This window comes from Alexandromys fortis, unplaced genomic scaffold (genome assembly GCF_014885135.2).
Source record: "Alexandromys fortis isolate MF-2015 unplaced genomic scaffold, M_Fortis_MF-2015_v1.1 scaffold_140, whole genome shotgun sequence".
NCBI classification, from domain to species: domain Eukaryota; kingdom Metazoa; phylum Chordata; class Mammalia; order Rodentia; family Cricetidae; genus Alexandromys; species Alexandromys fortis.
Window position 1 is genome coordinate 1,109,464 of NW_026068048.1, and position 17,671 is coordinate 1,127,134.

General features: G+C 53.8%; 2 protein-coding genes across 14 annotated transcripts in view; one reads left to right on the top strand and one right to left on the bottom strand.

Moving 5' to 3' along the window:
* Nucleotides 1-9,044, top strand: part of Dpf1 (double PHD fingers 1) — a 10,191-nt gene extending 1,147 nt beyond the window's left edge. Inside the window, exons 2-12 of one of the 10 annotated variants that reach the window (XM_050119126.1) lie at nucleotides 460-620; nucleotides 694-801; nucleotides 2,788-2,915; nucleotides 3,068-3,157; nucleotides 4,317-4,395; nucleotides 4,566-4,697; nucleotides 5,622-5,672; nucleotides 5,763-5,882; nucleotides 7,107-7,219; nucleotides 7,718-7,829; nucleotides 7,948-9,044. In XM_050119126.1, coding sequence (XP_049975083.1) covers nucleotides 460-620; nucleotides 694-801; nucleotides 2,788-2,915; nucleotides 3,068-3,157; nucleotides 4,317-4,395; nucleotides 4,566-4,697; nucleotides 5,622-5,672; nucleotides 5,763-5,882; nucleotides 7,107-7,219; nucleotides 7,718-7,829; nucleotides 7,948-8,018 — 1,165 coding nt within the window. In that variant the 3' untranslated portion in view covers nucleotides 8,019-9,044. Of the gene's footprint in view, nucleotides 1-6; nucleotides 621-693; nucleotides 802-2,787; nucleotides 2,916-3,067; nucleotides 3,158-4,316; nucleotides 4,396-4,565; nucleotides 4,698-5,621; nucleotides 5,673-5,762; nucleotides 5,883-7,106; nucleotides 7,830-7,947 lie in introns of those variants that run through there. The other 9 variants (XM_050119127.1, XM_050119122.1, XM_050119123.1 and 6 more) reach the window with 9 other exon arrangements.
* A 2,647-nt stretch (nucleotides 9,045-11,691) lies between these two features.
* The window catches only part of Sipa1l3 (signal induced proliferation associated 1 like 3), a 205,314-nt gene continuing 199,334 nt past the window's right edge, over nucleotides 11,692-17,671 (bottom strand). For all 4 annotated transcript variants that reach the window (XM_050119114.1, XM_050119111.1, XM_050119112.1 and 1 more), the window contains exons 20-22: nucleotides 16,975-17,110; nucleotides 15,418-15,499; nucleotides 11,692-13,643 (exon numbers count right to left, since the gene is read on the bottom strand). In XM_050119114.1, the coding sequence (XP_049975071.1) occupies nucleotides 13,500-13,643; nucleotides 15,418-15,499; nucleotides 16,975-17,110 (362 nt within the window). In that variant the 3' untranslated portion in view covers nucleotides 11,692-13,499. The remainder of the gene's footprint in view (nucleotides 13,644-15,417; nucleotides 15,500-16,974; nucleotides 17,111-17,671) is intronic.

The window sequence follows — 17,671 nt, forward strand, 5'->3', positions numbered from 1 at the left end:
GAGAGAGAGAGAGAGAGAGAGAGAGAGAGAGAGAGAGAGAGAGAGAGAGAGAGACAGAGAGACAGAGGGAGGGAGAGAATTTGTTTGCTTTTCCTTTGTGAATATTGGGATATGTTTCTCTTTGTGTGTGAATCCCGTGTGGCCATGTGCGATTTGTTTGTTTTGGGTGTTTGACTACGTTCATGTGTGGATGGGTCCCGGTGTGTTTCGATCTGTTTCTGTGTTGTCTGTGAAGACTTCTAACCTGAGACATAGTCAAGTTCCAGGTAGCTGCCTCCCCGGCAGCACCCTGCCCCGCCCCCGGGTCCGGAGGGGTAGGAGGAGGGGGGAGGTGAAGGTGGTCCTGGCTGGCCTACTATTTGCGGACCAGTGGGAACGGGCAGCCGGGGAAGGGTGCTGGGCCTCCCGGTGCCAGCCCTTGCTGACAGTCGCCCGCTCGCTGCTCGCCCGCCCCCGCAGCCTAGGCGAGGACTTCTACCGCGAGGCCATCGAGCATTGCCGCAGCTACAACGCGCGCCTGTGCGCCGAGCGCAGCCTGCGTCTGCCCTTCCTCGACTCGCAGACCGGTGTGGCCCAGAACAACTGCTACATCTGGATGGAGAAGACTCACCGCGGGCCTGGTACCCGCCGCGAGGCTGGGGCGGGGCGGGGCCTGCGTCCCGGGACATCAAGCTCACAGACTCTCTCCTCCAGGTTTGGCCCCGGGACAGATCTACACTTATCCTGCCCGATGTTGGAGGAAGAAACGGAGGCTCAACATCCTGGAGGACCCCAGGCTGCGGCCCTGCGAGTACAAGATCGGTGGGTGCAGCTGTGTCCCCTGGGCCTGTGTGGCCCCCATCAAGGTCCTCAGCCCTACTGGTGCCAGTACGAACATAGCCCCTCTTTTCCCTAAGTGTCTCCACAGCAGGCTATCTGCCCCTCTCCCAGATGTTTTGAGTTACTTCCTTTGAGTTCCTGAGCTTCCAGCCATACCTGCTATGTGGGTCATGGCCCAGCAGGTGTATGGAGGACGCCGCGTTATCTGTGTCTAGATGTATCAAGTCTGGCTCTAGCTGCTCCCCAGTGAGCTGGGGTACACCCATGTCTGGCTGTGTTTCTTTCTGTGGGTGCTGGAGGGCATCTGGCTATCTCCCTGTGTGTTTGGATGAGTTAGCAGTGTTTCTCAACTTGTGAGTGGGGACCCTGAAAGGGTCTCGTATCAGGTATCATGTATATTAGATATTTACATCACGATTCATAACAGCAGCAAAATTACAGTAATTAAGTAGTTATGAAATAATTTTATGGTCGGGGTCACTACAACATGAGGACCTGCATTAAAAGGTGACAACATTAGGAAAGTTGAGAATCACTGAGTTGAGTGTCTAACTGTAACTCTGTTGCTCAATGTCTTAGAATGCTTGTTTCTGTCTAGGTGTTTCCAAGTGAGGGTATGTGTCAGAAGGTATGTGTTTGATGTGTGCGTGTGGTGGGTCTGTGCATATTTAACTCTTCTCGGGGTATATATGGTTCCATGGGGCATCCCGCTGCGGTCCTGATGCTGTGGAGTTGCTATGGGAGACTTTCAGCTTGTTTCTGTGTTAAGTGTTTCTTGAGGTGTGTGCTAGTTCATAGACTGACTGGGTTAGTGCCTTTCCAGTGTGTTCAGGAAAGCCAGACACTGGTCCCGAACCTCCGACCTCCCCCGCAGTGTGTGAAGGTCTGCTTGTAACTGGAGTACAGGAGTGCTGACTGGCCATGTCTTTCTGTGTGTGTCGTCCTGTCAAGAGGACTGCCCGTGTTTCTCTATTTACGTGTGTGAGCACACTTGAGTGCTTCTCCCTGGGGGTGTCTTTGAGTGTCCAGGTGTATCATAGGACCTGCTTGTGTCTTCCTAATTAATGTGAGTTCAGATTGCTCTGTGACTCCTTCATCTCCTTTTTTTTAAAAATATTTATTTATTTATTATGTATACAATATTCTTTCTACATGTATGCCTGCAGGCCAGAAGAGGGCACCAGACCTCATTACAGATGGTTGTGAGCCACCATGTGGTTGCCGGGAATTGAACTCAGGACCTTTGGAAGAGCAGGCAATGCTCTTAACCACTGAGCCATCTCTCAGGACCTTTGGAAGAGCAGGCAATGCTCTTAACCACTGAGCCATCTCTCCAGCCCCCCCCCCTTTTTTTTTTTTTTTTAGCTTTTTCAAGACAGGGTTTCTCTGTGACTTTGGAGCCTGTCCTAGAATTAGCTCTTGTAGACCAGGCTGGCCTCGAACTCACAGAGATCCGCCTGCCTCTGCCTCCTGAGTGCTGGGATTAAAGGCGTGCACCACCACCGCTCTCCTTCATCTCCTTCTGAGTTCCCCTGTATCCCAGGGTTTAATTGTGTCTTCTGTGTGTCTAGCTGTACTCAAAGGTCTGATGTGTTTGCCCACCTAGCCACATGTCCCGCTTTCATGTCTGTGTGTATCCTAGTCGCAAGTCTGACTTTCTGGGTGTAGCTGAGGGGCTGGTGGGCTTTCAAAGGTGGTTATGAGGGTCTGGATTGTCCCTGAGGGTTTCTGGGTGTATTCGGTGTCCTGGCTTTATCTTTTTTAGTCGGTAGAACTAAGGTGTGGCCATGTCTCCCTAGGGTCTGAGGTTGAATCTTTATGTCCTTGTTGACTGGGTGTGGAAGAGCCTGTCCCTGCCCTAAAGACCCTGTCCCCCCCCTCCCCCGTCGTGCCCCTCCCCCCCATAACCTGGGCACTCTGGTCACAGCCTCCTCAATGGATACCACTTTTCCTGTGGACTGTCCCCAGATTGTGAGGTACCCTTGAAGAAGGAGGGTGGCCTTCCGGAAGGGCCAGTCCTTGAGGCTCTGCTGTGTGCTGAGACAGGAGAGAAGAAGGTCGAGCTGAAGGAAGAGGAGACCATTATGGACTGTCAGGTAGGAGCCCCCACCCTGGCTGCAGGTCCGCTCTGGGTCCCCTGAGTCTCCATCCTCCCCGAAGGCTTCCCCGACTTGCTCTCCTGCCCCACCTGCAGCACATCCGTGCCCCCACCTTCTTGACCCCCCAATCTCCCTTCTACTGGGCCCAGAAACAGCAGTTGCTGGAGTTTCCGCATGAACTCGAGGTAGAAGACTTGGAGGAAGACATTCCCAGGAGGAAGAACAGGGCCAAAGGAAAGGTATCTTCCGGAAGCTTCTCCCCACCACCTCCTCCCCAGAGCTGTACGTAGGAGTAGCGGATTTTATGCCCTTGTTGATGGATGAGGAAATCCGACTCAGTGCATTAGAAACATTTGAAAAGAAAAGAAAAATGTAGCTTGTGCTGCGGATCAGGACGGTCTGCAGAGCTGGGTGTGGTGGCTGAGGCATGAGGATTGCCTTAAGTTTGAGATAAGTGAATTCTAGACTTTTCTGAACTACATAAAAAGACCCCGTGCAAAAAAACAATAAAAAAATCCTAAACCAAACCAACCACCCAAACAACACCTACATGCACACATGTGCACACAGACACACGCACGCACACACACACACACACACACACACACACACACACACGCACGCGCACACACATGCGCGCACACACACAAAACAAAAATCTTCTGCTTGGTGGCCTTAATCCTAGCACTAGGCAGAGGCAGGTGGATCTCTAAGTTCAAGGCCAGCCTGGTCTACACAGTGAGTTCCAGGCCAACCAGGGCTACACAGAGAAACCCTGTCTCAAACATAACACAACCAAAATTTCAGTAAAAATAATAAAAAAGTGTTAGAACACACCTTTAATCTTAGCATTTGAGAGGCTGAGGCAAGAGGATCTCTGTGAGTTCAAGGCCAGCCTGATCTATATAGGGAGATCCAGGACAACCAGGAGCCCTGTCTCCAAACAGCAACAAAAAGAATTATCTCCGTGGTTGTACTGAGAGAAGCTCAAAGGCTTAGAGCTAGGAAGTTAGACCAGTTTCACGTGGAGATTTAATTACTGTTGCGTGGTGCTGAGATGGAAGCCAGAGTGTCAGACTCACATGGCACCTGCTCTGTCACTGAGCCACGGCCCCAGGACTGAAAAGAAAAATTAATTTTTTTTCAATTTGACTTTCAAGTCTAAATGAAGAAGCCCAGTAAAAATACGGTAGCGCATGCCTGTAATCCAGAGACAGGAGGGTCAGCGCATGGCCAGCCCCTTCTATGTAGTGAGTTCCAGGCCAGCCAGAAATTCATAGTGAGACCCTGTCTCAGACAACAGCAATAACAGCCAAACAACCAAACTCAGAAACCCCAAAAATGATGAACCTTTCCCTGGTTTTCTGGGCTCCTTACTCCTAACCATCCTCCCCCCAGGCATATGGCATTGGAGGTCTTAGGAAACGCCAGGACACCGCTTCCCTGGAGGACCGAGACAAGCCGTACGTCTGTGATAGTGAGTTCTGCAGAAGGGGAGGAGAGGGAGTGTAGGACCAGGTGGCCTCACATATTATGGCCCTTGTTCTGGTCCTGGGGAAAGAGTGGGAATGGTGTCTGTCATCCTGGAGGCCAGGCTGGAGGAGGTGGCCCTGGAGTCTGACTACTACCCACCCCTTCACCTTCCAGTCTGTGGGAAGAGGTATAAAAACCGTCCAGGGCTCAGCTACCACTACACCCACACCCACCTGGCTGAGGAGGAGGGGGAGGAGCACACCGAGCGCCACGCCCTGCCTTTCCATCGGAAAAACAACCATAAACGTGAGTCAGAGGGTCAGGGCTGGTGGGTGAGATGCCCAGGGGTGGGGTGGGGCAGTGGAGCCTGGGAGTAGCTGGGGAAGGGGAGGTGGGGGCACATTAAACATTTCTGGAAAATCTCCAGCTTAACGGTTCCCTCCCCCACCGACCATAGGGATGCTGGCTCTGGGGTTGCCATGACAACCAACCATCTCTCTCTCTCTCTCTCTCTCTCTCTCTCTCTCTCTCTCTCTCTCTCTCTCTCTCTCTCTCTCTCTCTCTTTCTCCCTCACTCCCTGCCCGGGCATAATATTTCTGGGTCTGATTTATTGTTTCAATTAGAGCTTGGAGGTGGGGGTGATCGATGACTCCCCTCCCTCTCTGGGCCTCCCTTGTTCCCTTCTCAGCTATGCTAGTGTCCAGGGGCAAGGTCAGTGGCCCCCAGGGTCCTCGACACCCACCCACATCCATTCCATGCCATGACAGCTGAGCTGTGGGGGAAGGGAGCTGCCTCTCACCTGCCCATCAGAGGGAGCTCCTCAGCAGCCTCAGGCCAGGCCCAGAACCTCCTGTCCTTTCAAAGTGTCTTCTTGAATAGGTTTTCATACCAGGTCTGGCAGAACTGCCTGCTAATTATTGACCTAGGCAAGCTGACTTTGGGGTGCACACGTGTGACGGGGTGGCAGTCCTGGCTGAGGCTATAACTATTCCCACACCTTTACCCAAAGATACAAAATAAAGAGAACATTTAGTAATCCCAAGACCTGATTGAGTTTTGGTGAGAATTATTTGCCCCTCTCCCAGCTTTTTTTTTTTTTTTTTTTTTTTTTTTTTTTTTTTTTTTGTTTTTTCCCAGTGCCTGGGCCGAGGGTCCACCCCTGGGGCTGTGGCTGGGGACAGATAGGACATTGCCTATGGTAAGAGCCCCTTTCTGTCCTCCACCCCCAGAATTTTACAAAGAATTGGCCTGGGTCCCCGAGGCACAGAGGAAACACACAGGTAGGGACACCTCCCTCCACCCCGACTTTTGCAGCAGTCTTTGGGGGTGCCCCACCTGTCCTGTGCCCACTGCTGCCTGCTGTCTTTCAGCCAAGAAAGCACCAGACGGCACTGTCATCCCCAATGGCTACTGTGACTTTTGCCTGGGGGGCTCCAAGAAGACAGGCTGTCCCGAGGACCTCATCTCCTGTGCAGATTGTGGGCGATCAGGTGACACTCTCAGGGGGGAGGGGACACCCCAGGATCCATATGGGGGATGGGAAGCAAGGGAGTGAAGACTGTACCCAGCCTGTCTGGGGAAGTTGGGGGAGACAGTGGTTTAGTGGAGCCTAGGCGCTGCCCCTGCTGCTGAGGACTGTGGGAAACTGAGCGGGCTCCATGTAGGAACAGTATGAGGTACCGTGGTTTTGTGCCTTCCTGGCATGGGGAATAGAGAAAAGCTACGTAGGCATTGTGGGTAGGGGACCTAGGTATAGGAGTAATGGATCCCACCACCTGGGTGCTGTAGAAAACAAGATAGAACTGTGGTTAATATAGTGTGGGTTTTCATGGGGGCCTCTTGGGTAGTAAGGCTGGTCGCTCAGCAGCGTGGGGAATGAGTTGTGGTTGTTACAGTAGGGGTTGTCTTGGCAACTTAATACAACGGAGTGTGGTTGTTATGGCATGGTGGGCTGGGTCGTGGCTGCGGGTACCCAGTGCTGGGGCAACTGGTCTTCGGGCACTGTAGGCAGTAGCTGTGGCTGTCAGGCTGTGTGGGCTGTTGGTGTCTGGCTCTGTGGGAGAGAGCTGTAACTGTCGTCGGGCTCTGTGGACAGTGGCTGTGGGCGCTGGGCATTGTGGGAAGTGCTGTGCCCCAAGGCTACAGGTGTCTCTGTGCTGGTGTGGGAGAATGACCAAACAGGCTAACTAACACTGCCGGGACTGTCGGTGGCAGTTTGTGCAGTATGGCCTTTGGTTTCACGGAAGCAAGGTGTGGGGACCCTGTTGTGGAAGCGGTTGCTATAGCATCCTGGCTGGGAGAAGGCGGCTGCCACGTTGCTGGGGTTAGCATGAGGGCTGGCCGCTCTGCTGTGGGTATTGGAATGTGGCCGCCTAGTGCGGTGCTTAACAGACTGTGGTTGCCACAGTGTTGTGGGTGGTAGAACGTGGTTGCCACAGCACTGTGGGTAATGGAATGCGGTTGCCATGGTATTCCGGGGAGAGAGTGTGGTTGTCATGGTGGCTTGAGTAGGAGACTGTGGTGGCCAACACACAGCTGCTTGCCGGCAGTCCAGCTTCCGGATGCCTATCTTGGGGGTAGGGTCCCGCCACAAAGCTCATCTTGACCTCTGAGTCCGGGGTGGGGATAGAGCCATCACCTCCTCAAGGGTCAGTAGCCACCAGTAGCTACAATGACATGCTAACTGCATCCCTGCCCTCCGGTCCCCTCCCCAGGGCATCCCTCGTGTTTACAGTTCACGGTGAACATGACCGCAGCTGTGCGGACCTACCGCTGGCAGTGCATTGAATGCAAGTCCTGCAGCCTGTGTGGTACCTCGGAGAATGACGTGAGTACCTGCCCCGGCTCCCGGGCTCATCTCCGCTGCCCTTCCAGCCTGGCTCTGCTGCTTTTGCCCACGAAGCCCAAAGCCTTCCTTGTTCATAAACCCTGGGTGACCTGCAGGAGCGTGCATTGCTGTTGTCGCCAGTGTCCTCTTTTATATTCGTCCCCTCTGACACCTCCCGACCTCCCTTGAGGCTGGTGCTCTGGTTCCCACTACACGTAGAGACGCTGAGCTCAGGGAGGGAGAATCATGCCTGAGGTCAACCAAGCTGAGAAAATGGTAGAGCCAGGATTTGAACCTATTACTGGTCCTGAGCTGGCACTGGGCCGGCTGAACATCATTCAGTATTCCTTAGAAAACCCAGACGACACTCTGTGAGTCGACAAGCAAGGCCAGTGGGCTCCACAGTACAGACTGCAGAGCCAGCTCTCTCAGAAGGGCCCCTGGGACCTAGCCCCTGCCCCAGCCCCCCACCCCGGTTTCTGGTGCCCATGCCCCCAGGGTGCCAGCTGGGCGGGTCTCACCCCCCAGGACCAGTTGCTGTTCTGTGATGACTGCGATCGGGGCTACCACATGTACTGCCTAAGCCCTCCCATGGCGGAGCCCCCGGAAGGTGAGGGCAGAGGTGGGCGAGACATGGGTGGGTGGCAGAGACCATGTGCTCTGGGTGGGGACAGGTGGGGGGCGCCCTTTGGTTTAAGTCTAATTTTGTCTTGTGGCTTCCCCCGCAGGGAGCTGGAGTTGCCACCTCTGTCTTCGGCATTTGAAAGAGAAGGCTTCTGCCTACATCACCCTCACTTAGGCCTGGCTCTGCTTCTCCAGGACCTTTGGGTGGTGCTAACTTTCCTGCCTCGAGGAGCTCCTGGCTCTTCTCACCCGGTGTCCCCAGTGGGAGGGAGAGGGTGAATCCCAGAGGGAGCCAAGGTGTTCTCCCTCTGCAAGTGGAATGTTACCTTGTGGGTGGGTGGGTCCCGTAGGGCTCCTCCTGCCCCCCTCCATCCCTTGGCAAATGTGCACCAGGGGCTTCTGCTCCCCTCAAAGCCATACCCCGCCTCTGGGCGGGCATAGGGGGGTAGTGGATGCCAGCTGGGGGGCACGTAAAGAGCCTTTTTCTAAAGAAAAAGACAAAAAGTTAAAAAAAAAAAAACAGAAAAAAGAAAAAAAAAGAAATTAATATATACAAAGAGTCCTATAAAGCCTGTCTGGGTGGAGGGCACAGCTGAGTGTCTGCTGGGTACTGATGTTACCAGTTTCCCGAATGGCACCTCCCCACCCCGTTTCTGGAGTTGTGATCTGAGGTGGGTACCATTCCTTCCTCACACCCAGGCCAGGTGGGCATGGTGCCCACCCACTGCCCTCCCCAGTACCCATCGTGGATACTGCATGATGTGAACCATGGTTCTGAACTCTTCCTGACCTCCTTGACAGCCCCACCCTGCGCCCACCTGGTGCCTGCCAGGCCTGGGGCAGGCCAGTGGGGCGAGGCAGGCAGGCAGCCAGCCCGCTGCAGTGAGAAGCACAGATTGCAATGGACTCATTTTTTTTCCTCTCTTCTCAGCCCCTTCCCTACCCGGCCAGGCTGGGCTGCCTCCTGCCCCCCCCCCCCCTCGCTAGCCATTTTGGGGGTGGCGAGGGGGTGTGGTTGTTTCTTGTGGTTGTGTGTGTTTGTTGTTCGGGTTTTAAAAAGGGAAATTGAGACTGCAAGTGGGGGAGGTAGAGGGTCTGGGGGAGTCTACCCCCAATCCAGGAGTGCCCCCCTTGCCACCAAGTCTCCTTTATTGCCTGCCTCTGCTGTGAATTAACTTGTTCTGTGTATTAAACTTGGCCTGACCCCTCTATCCATGACTGCCTCCTTCTCTAACCTTTGGGGTGTCACCAAGACGGGGCCTCACTGGGGTAGAAACCACTGTGGCCAGCCCCCACCTTCTTGCCCCTACACCCTGCCTCCCTCTGGCTTTGTCCCAGCTCCTCCCTGTCTTGCTGCAGAGAAGAGGGGGATGGGGTGGAGGGGCTCCCACCCAGCCAGCTGTGGTTGCCCTAGCAACGGGCTGCTGCAGCTGCAGCGGGAGGCAGCTCAAAGAGGGAGGTGGGAATGAGGGCTGGGGGGAAGGGAGGGTCGGAGAGACCCGAAGGCATCCCCCTCCCAGACTATGGTGGGGAGATGGCACCCCAGCATGGCTGGCTGTCACCTGGGATTCCCTGCCCTGGGTGTGGCTAAAAGTCGAGAAGGGCAGGAGGACATCTCAAAATGCAGGGATTCAAGGAGACAGTTGTGTGTGTGTGTGTGTGGGGGGGGGAGTTGAGCCTGGATAACCAGGGCACTGATCAGGAAAAAGGAGGATTCTGAGGTCACAAATTTACTGAATGAATAAAGGACAAAGCCGGAGAGATAACACAGATGAAGACAGCCCCCAAGAATTCTGAGGGAAGAGGGACAAGGATGGAGGACTAGTCCAAGAATTTAAATAAATAATAATTAAAAAGACCAGGGGAGGGGGAAGTGGACAGCATTTTGGAGAGAGAAGCAGAACATTTACAAAGTCAGGAGGAAGCAAATGGAATAAGGAGACACTGGCGAGGGACAGGCGAGGCCCCTAGACAATGGACAGGGAAGAGGTAGAAGGTGGTTTTTTGCTGGGAAGGCAATGGTAGCACACCAAGTGGTTCAGAGTCCCAGGACTGGAGGCTGAGGCAGGAGGATGGTGAGTCACCCTGAGCTACATTGTGAGCCTTCTCGTAACAAAAAAAAAAAAGGGGGGGGGTGGACAACAGAAATCTGTAGAGTGCCAGCCTGAAGAGGCCGGAGATAGAGTGGCAGGCTCAGTAGGGGTGGGGGAGGGGGGAGGCAGGGAAAACTGGGGCAAGAAGGGAAGGGACTATAGGCAGTGGAGGCGCCATCAGGGCTTGGCGCGCGTGTGCGGGTGCGCGTGTGAGTGGTGGGGTGTTGGGAGATGGTGGTGTGTCTCCCGGGCCAGGAGAGGATGTGAGAACAGTTTGTTCCCAGGTTCCCTCCCCCCTTGGCCCGGGTTGGTGGGGGGAGGGCAGAGCTGAAGGATGGGGCCCTGAGGAGGGTGGAGAGAGGATGCCTGAGTAGCTGGAAGGGCTTGATTCTCCACTGGATATATGCAAACACATTTCAGAATATGTTTTTTGGGGGGCAGGGGTGAGGGTTTGGGGTCAAGGAGGGTCAGAGTTGAGCTTAGACACACAGGCCAAGGACAGCTAGTTGTGTGTGGGGGAGTGCGGTTCTCTCCAGAGAGGCAACGTTCCCACGGCAGGCGGGTCCTTGGGATCTTCCCGTGGAATTCCTGGGTCTGAAGTCAGTTTGCCTGTGGCCCGCTCACTCGCAGATGTCCACAGATCGAGTTTTAAGCTGCCCCCTCTCCCCTACAGCCAAGAGGGCCACAGGGAACCCGATCCTGGCTGAGGCTTCAGGAGGGTGTGAACGAGAGACACGTCCTTGTGGGGACACTTACTTGCGGGAATAGAGGGAGATAGATCGTGTTCTTCCTATGGCCCCTAGTGGAGAGGCATTGACGACCATGGGCGGGGCAGAGTATACAAATGAGATGGAGATGGAAGGGGTGGGGTCTTAGGGGTAGAGCCTTGACTTTTGAGTCTGAGTCCCGTGGACTAAGATGGTCCTTATTTTACCTGAAATCTTGTGGTTTTGTTTGCTTTGAGACAAGATCTACATGGTCCGGTCCGGGCTGCCCTGGAACTTCCTAAGTAAACTAGGCTGGTCTCTGCCTGCCAAGGGCTGGAATTAGAGGTGTGGGCTACCTTTGTTCAGCCTTTCCCCGCCCCCTTAAAACAGCAGAAGGAAATAGCGTCCCTTGGGTCCGGGGTACTCTGGAAGGGTAGACAGTGTTCTTAACCACTGAGCCACTTCTAACCCAGCATTTTTAAAAGGACTATTACCACTTTATCTGGGGACAGCACAGGCTGGCCTTAAACTTGCTATGTACCCGAGGGTGACCAAGAATTCCTGGTGCCCTCACTTTAAGAGCTGAGATTACAAAAGTGACCATCACAGCTGGCTTTTTCTTCTAGAGAGGTGGGCTCTTGCTGTGGAGTCCAGGCTGGCCTTAAACTCTCAGAGATCCTCCAGCCCCAGTCTCAGAGGGAGCCATTACACCGGGCAAAAGCAGACCACCCTCCTCCCCATTCTGAGACAGGGTTTCACTGTGTAGCCCTAGCTAGCCTGGAGCTTGCCATTCTGAACAGGCTGGCTTAGAACTCAGAGATCCACTTGCCTTGTCTCCTGCATGACGAGCTTAAAGGCTTGTGTTACCATGTCCACCCTGCAGACCTAGCTTTTTTTTTTTTTTTTTAACTTGAGCACAATTGTACAATCCGAGGGTCGGATTTCTGGTGTCTGGGTGCTGAGGATGAGCAGTAAGCTGTGCTGTGCATTTAGGAGGGAGCCGTGCTGATTTCCGGGCAGCTGCCTGTGAGCACACCAGCCATTTCTATGAAACGTTTATTTCCTTTGAAACCTCCTGAAACATGCCAGAAATCTCAAGACAGGGATGGGAATGGGAAAGGGGAGTGGGGGTGGGGAGACAATAAAGAATGATAAAAAATCCAAATGGAACAAATCAACATGGAAAAAAAGCCTGCTGCTATCTCTAGCCATCAGACAGAACATCAACCTCAAATTAAATAGTTATTTTTTTTTTGCAGAAATTCTTACAAAAATAATAAAACAAAACAAAAATTATAATTTACAATTGTCAATGTACATGATTAGGTCCCCAAAATGATTGGAATGATCTGAAGACATGAGGAGACATAGTAAAGAAAGAAACGAAGGGAGGGAGGGGAGGAAGTGAGGGGGGAGGGGAGGGCAGGCTCCAGGTCTGGTGTCTGAGGGAAGGGGGAGGGGCAGGGGCTGGAGAGCCCTTCAGGAAGGGGATCAGGGAAGGAGGACATCACAGTAGCTGGCCAGGGCTGAGGATGCGAGGACGCTGGGTAGCCTGGTCTGCCACCATCATTCCACGGTGGGTGGAGGACATGGCAGGCTGCTCCCTCACAACCGGGGGTTCCCCAGGGCCAGAGGCGGGTCACAGGGAGCCGTGGGTACCCTTCTGCCCTCCAGTCTAGCACACCTGGAGTGGAGTGCCTGTTGTGTGTGGCCTCAGAGCCCTTCCAGAGAGGTCATGGGCCCGAAGAGAAGGTGAAGGGTCCTGGGCTGAGGGCTGGGCCATCTATCCGTGGCTCTGGGTCCAATCCATGCTGCCAACTGCTCCCCACCTGCTGCCCCCACATTCCTCCGGGTCCTCACACTGATCCCCGGCCCATGCGGACATGCCTTGACCCTGGGGTGGGAGAACCCACAGATTGTGGCCATTCAAACTTGTTCTGGCACAACTCTACATGAAAAAATAAATATATATATATATTCTTTTCTGTTTGTTTTTAAAGAAGGAAAAAAAGGGAATTTGTGTTTCCTGGGTGAGCAGCATAGACCCAGACCAAGCTGCCCCTTATTGCCTTTGGAGAATCAGCATCTCTGGGGGTTGCACTGAGTGCTCCCCGGGGAGCACAGTGAGCATGTCTGGTGGCCGCTGGCGGCTGGAGTGTGGCCAGGGAGACTTGAAAAAGAAAAGAGGACCAGACAGGTGAAGACTGTGCTTCAGCCCTGTCCCCAGGGTCCCTGCTGCCTCTGGAGTGGGAGGCAATGGCCTAGTTGTGCTAGGGGAGGAGCCCACGGCTGGCGGATCAGTAGCTGAAGGCAGAGGGGCCTGTGTCTGTTAAGAGTGGAGCAGATAGAAAAAGATTGTATAAACAGTCTTTACTGTACAAACAGGGTTTCTCAAAGGAGTGGATCTGGATGCTAGGGGTTCTTGTCTATTCTGGGGCCCCCGGAAAATAATTTAAACTCTATGAAAGTGCTCCTGGTTCCTGTATGGAAGGGGGACTCAGAGGGTGATGTCCATGCTGTCTGGAGCCAGCGCACTAGGGACAGAGGAGCCCTGGACCATCAGAGAGTAGGGGAAGAAAGGTCCCATTTTGTTCCATAGTTCTCATGCAGGGGCTCCTGGGCCCCTCCCACTAACACAGCTCCAGGCAGCTGGGTCTTAGGAACAGGCTACAAGGCTTGCAGGGCCACAGGGAGCAGCTGAGAGGAGCCAAGCTAGCTCACTGCACCTGGGGCTAAGTACCCACAGAAGGTTGCGGGGCAATGGGTGCGGGGCTGTGGCTGGATGACCTGTCACCCCTGCAACCAGAAGCCACTGCCTGCCAGCCAGGGAGGCTCCGGGGCTGAGCCCAGGGTGCCTCAGAGTTCCTTCTTTTCCCTGCTGAAGAGCTCGGCGAATTTGCGTAGCTGCTCACTGGCGGCCTGTGATTCCTCCTGCAACCGCTGATTGTTCTGGCGAAGGCTGGCCACCTCTGATTGCAGCACCACCTTGTCCTGCCTCTCCTGGGGGGCAAAAGGGCTGGGTTAGTACAGTGGCCAAGGGTGCTCCTAGCAGCGCACACAACAGGAACAGACCACAGCTACTGGGGCCTGATAGGCCTGGCTACAAGGGTTCAAATCCCAGCTCTTTTTCCAGATGAACAACCCTGGGCAAGTTACTTCATGTCCTGGCCTCTGACTGGCGGCTTGGAAAGTCTTTGAAGTGGTTTCTTCTTTTAGATAGGGTCTTACTGTGTAGTTCAGGCTGATTTCAAATCTGCAATCCTCTTGTCTCAGCCTCCCTATCGCTGGTGTCACAGGCATGTGCACCACTTCATTTTCGTGGAAGAAAAGGCCAAGCCTCACCAGAGCCAAGACTGCTTGACACCCAAGGCAGGGAATACGCCAAGGCCTTCAGGAGTACTGGGGTGGGGATCTGAACTAGGATCCCTGATTTCTGTATTGAGGACTTACTGCTGAGGCGCCGCTGTTTCCTGCCTTGAATTACCCCAAATCTATAAGTAAAGCCTTCTCCACTCTAGCTGCTTTTTATCCCCTATGCCCTCAGCTGGTACACAGACGCAGGAGATGCGGCTGGAATGCTGCTTATTAGAGGACCGTCCACACACGACTACCCTTTTGTCGTGTTTTGTTTGTTTTGTTTTTGAGACGGAGTTTCTCTGTGTGGCCCTGGCTGTCCTGGAACTCACTCTGTAGACCAGGCTGCCTCAAACTCAGAGATCCGCCTGCCTCTGCCCCCCGACTGCTGGGATTAAAGGCGTGCGCCACCATCGCCTGGCAGGACTGTTTTAAAAATGTGATGATGGTGTGGAGGCGCACCTGTAATCCCAGCAATGGAGAGCGTGAGGCAGGAAGATCAAGGCCATTCTGGACTCTTTCTTACTAAAGTTATTGGCTTTGTCTTGCACATTAGTCAATGGATAAACTACTATTTATTCATTTTAACTTATTTTCTTATGTATGTGCAGGTGTGTGTACAAGCACAGGTGTGTGGAGAGGGTCCAGGTGTCTTCCTCTGTCAATCTTCACCTATTTAACTCTCTCTCTCTGAACCTAGGGCTATTATTTTCTTGGATTGGCTGAAAGCCAACACTTGCACCTGAGACCATCCAGTCTCTGCCCCATGCAGAGCTGGGGTTACAGGCATGGGGGATGCCTGGTTTGTTATATAGATGCTATGAGACTTAGCTAAAATTCTTACTTTAATTGGCTGCAGACTTCTGCTGCATGAATGACCTATAATCTGTACCACCATTCTCCTGTTGATGGTCAACATCTGGCTCCATTTCCCATTGTATTTTTATTTAAAGATATGATCTCATGTAATTCAGGCAGACTAAAAATTCCCTGTGTAGCTGATGACCCTGAACTTTTGATTCTCCCGCCTCCATGCCCTGAGTGCTGGGATTATAAGCACCCAGTGTGGGCAATGCTAGGAATGGACAAGCACTCAACCAATTGAGCTACATGTCATGTTTCTCCATGCTTGCTAGATTTTTCTTTTCTTTCTTGGTTTTTCAAGACAGGGTTTCTATGTATAACAGCCCTGGATGTCCTGGAACTCACTCTTGTAGAGCAGGCTGGCCTCAAACTCACACAGAGATCTGCCTGTCTCTGCCTCCCGAGTGCTGGGATTAATGGCGTGTGCCACCACCACCCAGCCTACTTGCTAGGTTTTTCAATCTCCTTGTGACCGTACTTCAGAGCAGAGGGGGCAAGGGAGACAGGTGCTGCCCAGCGCATGGGGAGCAGGCGGGAGGTGTACTGTAAGCCTCACCTTCTGCAGGTCTGTGTGCAGCTGCTTCAGCATCACCTCCAGTTGGTACACCTTGCCTGTCAGGTCCAGGGGTGGCTCCTCACTGGAGAGACAAGGGATTGGGTCAGTTCTGCGGCCTGCCAGCCTCTGAGGACAGTTCTTCCTCACAGCTGGGAGACTTGAGGTACAGGCTCTCTAGTCTCTGGTGAGTCCTCACTTCCTGAAAGCCCAGCGGCTGCAAGGCACAGAGGAGCAGCTCTGTGGGGAAGCCAGAGGCAGCCCCTTCCTGCCCTTGGGCCCAGGCTTTCTGTGGATGTAGGCTGAGGAAGCACTAGGCCAAGTTAGGGCTGGGTGGGGGCTGCCCTGAAATATGCATCTCCCCCCAAGAAGGGGTGTGTAACTTTAGGAAGAACCTGCGCTGTGTACTCATGAGACACAAAAAACTCTCTCGAGCTGTTGTCCAGTTAGCAGTGCAGACTGAGCACAGCCCAAGCCCAGAAAGTCCACAAGAGCCAATGGACAACAGCACCATCAATGGCGATGGAACCTAGCTTACTCTGCTCTAGTGTGGTCAATCTACAGAAGCCAGACCTCTGTGGCCTGTAGTAGTATATCACATGATGCCCAGGCTGAGGCAGGGGACGCTGTCCACCAAGTGCAGGGCCTGGGATCTAGCTGGAGGAATCTCCCAGCCCCAGGTCAGCCTGGCATTTTGGAAGCAGGTGGCACTTCCCTGCACAGAGCTGAGGCTGCTGGGTCCTCCTGGCTCTCCTCCTCTTTTCCTCCCCTCCCTGGTCCTCATCTTAGGGAGCTGTGGGTACACAGATCCCCAGAGTCTCTCGAACTGTAGCATCTATTCTCTGTAACTACAGAGGTCCATGTTTCTCATGACCGTCAAGGTCTACGACCAACTAGGGTGTAAAGAAAAGCATGTATCAATGTTTCCTCAGAAAAGGCTTCCAGGAACCACTAAGTGCTGGGCAGGCCTGTGGCAAGCAGAACCTTGTGGGCAGCTGGCGCAGATACTGCGAGTGCCCTGTTGAGTCCCCTGTGGGCAGCATGGCCCTTAAGGCTTTCTCTGCCAGCCCTTCACTTTCTGCTGAGCGTGAGCACTCAGATTCACTGCATTCAACTGGAGGAGCCGGGGCGAGATGACGAAGTGGACCCCGTCTCCTTGTCCTCCCTCTCGCACAGCCTGCTGAGGGTGCAGCTGCACCTTAGCATCCATGGATGGTCTGTGCTTGCCCAGCAGTGCAGAGGGTGAAATATGTCCGGGCTCAGTCTGCATCACTGCTGATCCACCAAGGAGGGGAACAAGCAACAGACAGATGGAGATGGGAGACAGAGAGCTTGGGGGCGCTGCGGAACGTTTGGGAGCATGGCTCAAAGCTGAAGTGTGATGGAGCTGCTGTCCTGGGTTGGGCAGAGTCTGCCTGGCCACTGCTGATCCCCAGGGCATGGCTGGTGTAACCATTCTAGCCATTAGGCAAGGGACAAAGGGACCTCCTGCCCTCGGAGCAAAAGGGTGGCCTGCAGCACCCTGGGGTGATGAACCCCAGTGTTTGCACAGAAACTCACCTCAAGGTGGGGGTGGTCCTAGGAGTCTGTGGGCTCCGCTCCAAGCTCAGGTGGCTGTGGACTGGACTGTGTGCGGGAGGGATGTCTGGGCTCAGGGCTGGGTCATTGAGAGAGAAGAGCGAGACGGCTCTTTGCACTGCCAGGGAACGAGAGAGAAGGGGACTGAGTTCTTCCAGGTGAGGCAGGCAGCCTCAGCTTCTCCTTGACTGACACTGCCTCCTACAAACCCCAGTCTCCACCCATTTCCCTCCTGCTGACCCCTCTCTGAGGCACGGTCTCATTTTGTAGCCAGGCTGGCCTTGAGCTCAGTGAGTGATTCTCCCCTCTCAGACTGTTGGATGCTTGGATTTCAGGCATGAGCCACCATGTCTGGCTTTTCTTTTTTGAGTCAGGGTGCCACTCTGTAGCTCAGGTTGGCCTTGAACCCTGCTTTCTCAGCCTTCTGAGTGCTGTACTTATGGATATATGCCACCAAGCCCAAGTTCCTAAATTTATTTATTTTTATCTTACATACATTGGCGTTTAACCTGTAGGTATACATCTGTATGAGGGCATCAGATCCCCCAGGAACAGAAGTTACAGACAGCTGTGAGCTGCCATGTGATCAATACTGGGAATTGAACCTGGGTCCTCTGGAAGAGTAACCAGTGCTCTTAACTGCTGAGCCAGCTCCCCAGCCCCCTGTTTGCATTGTTTT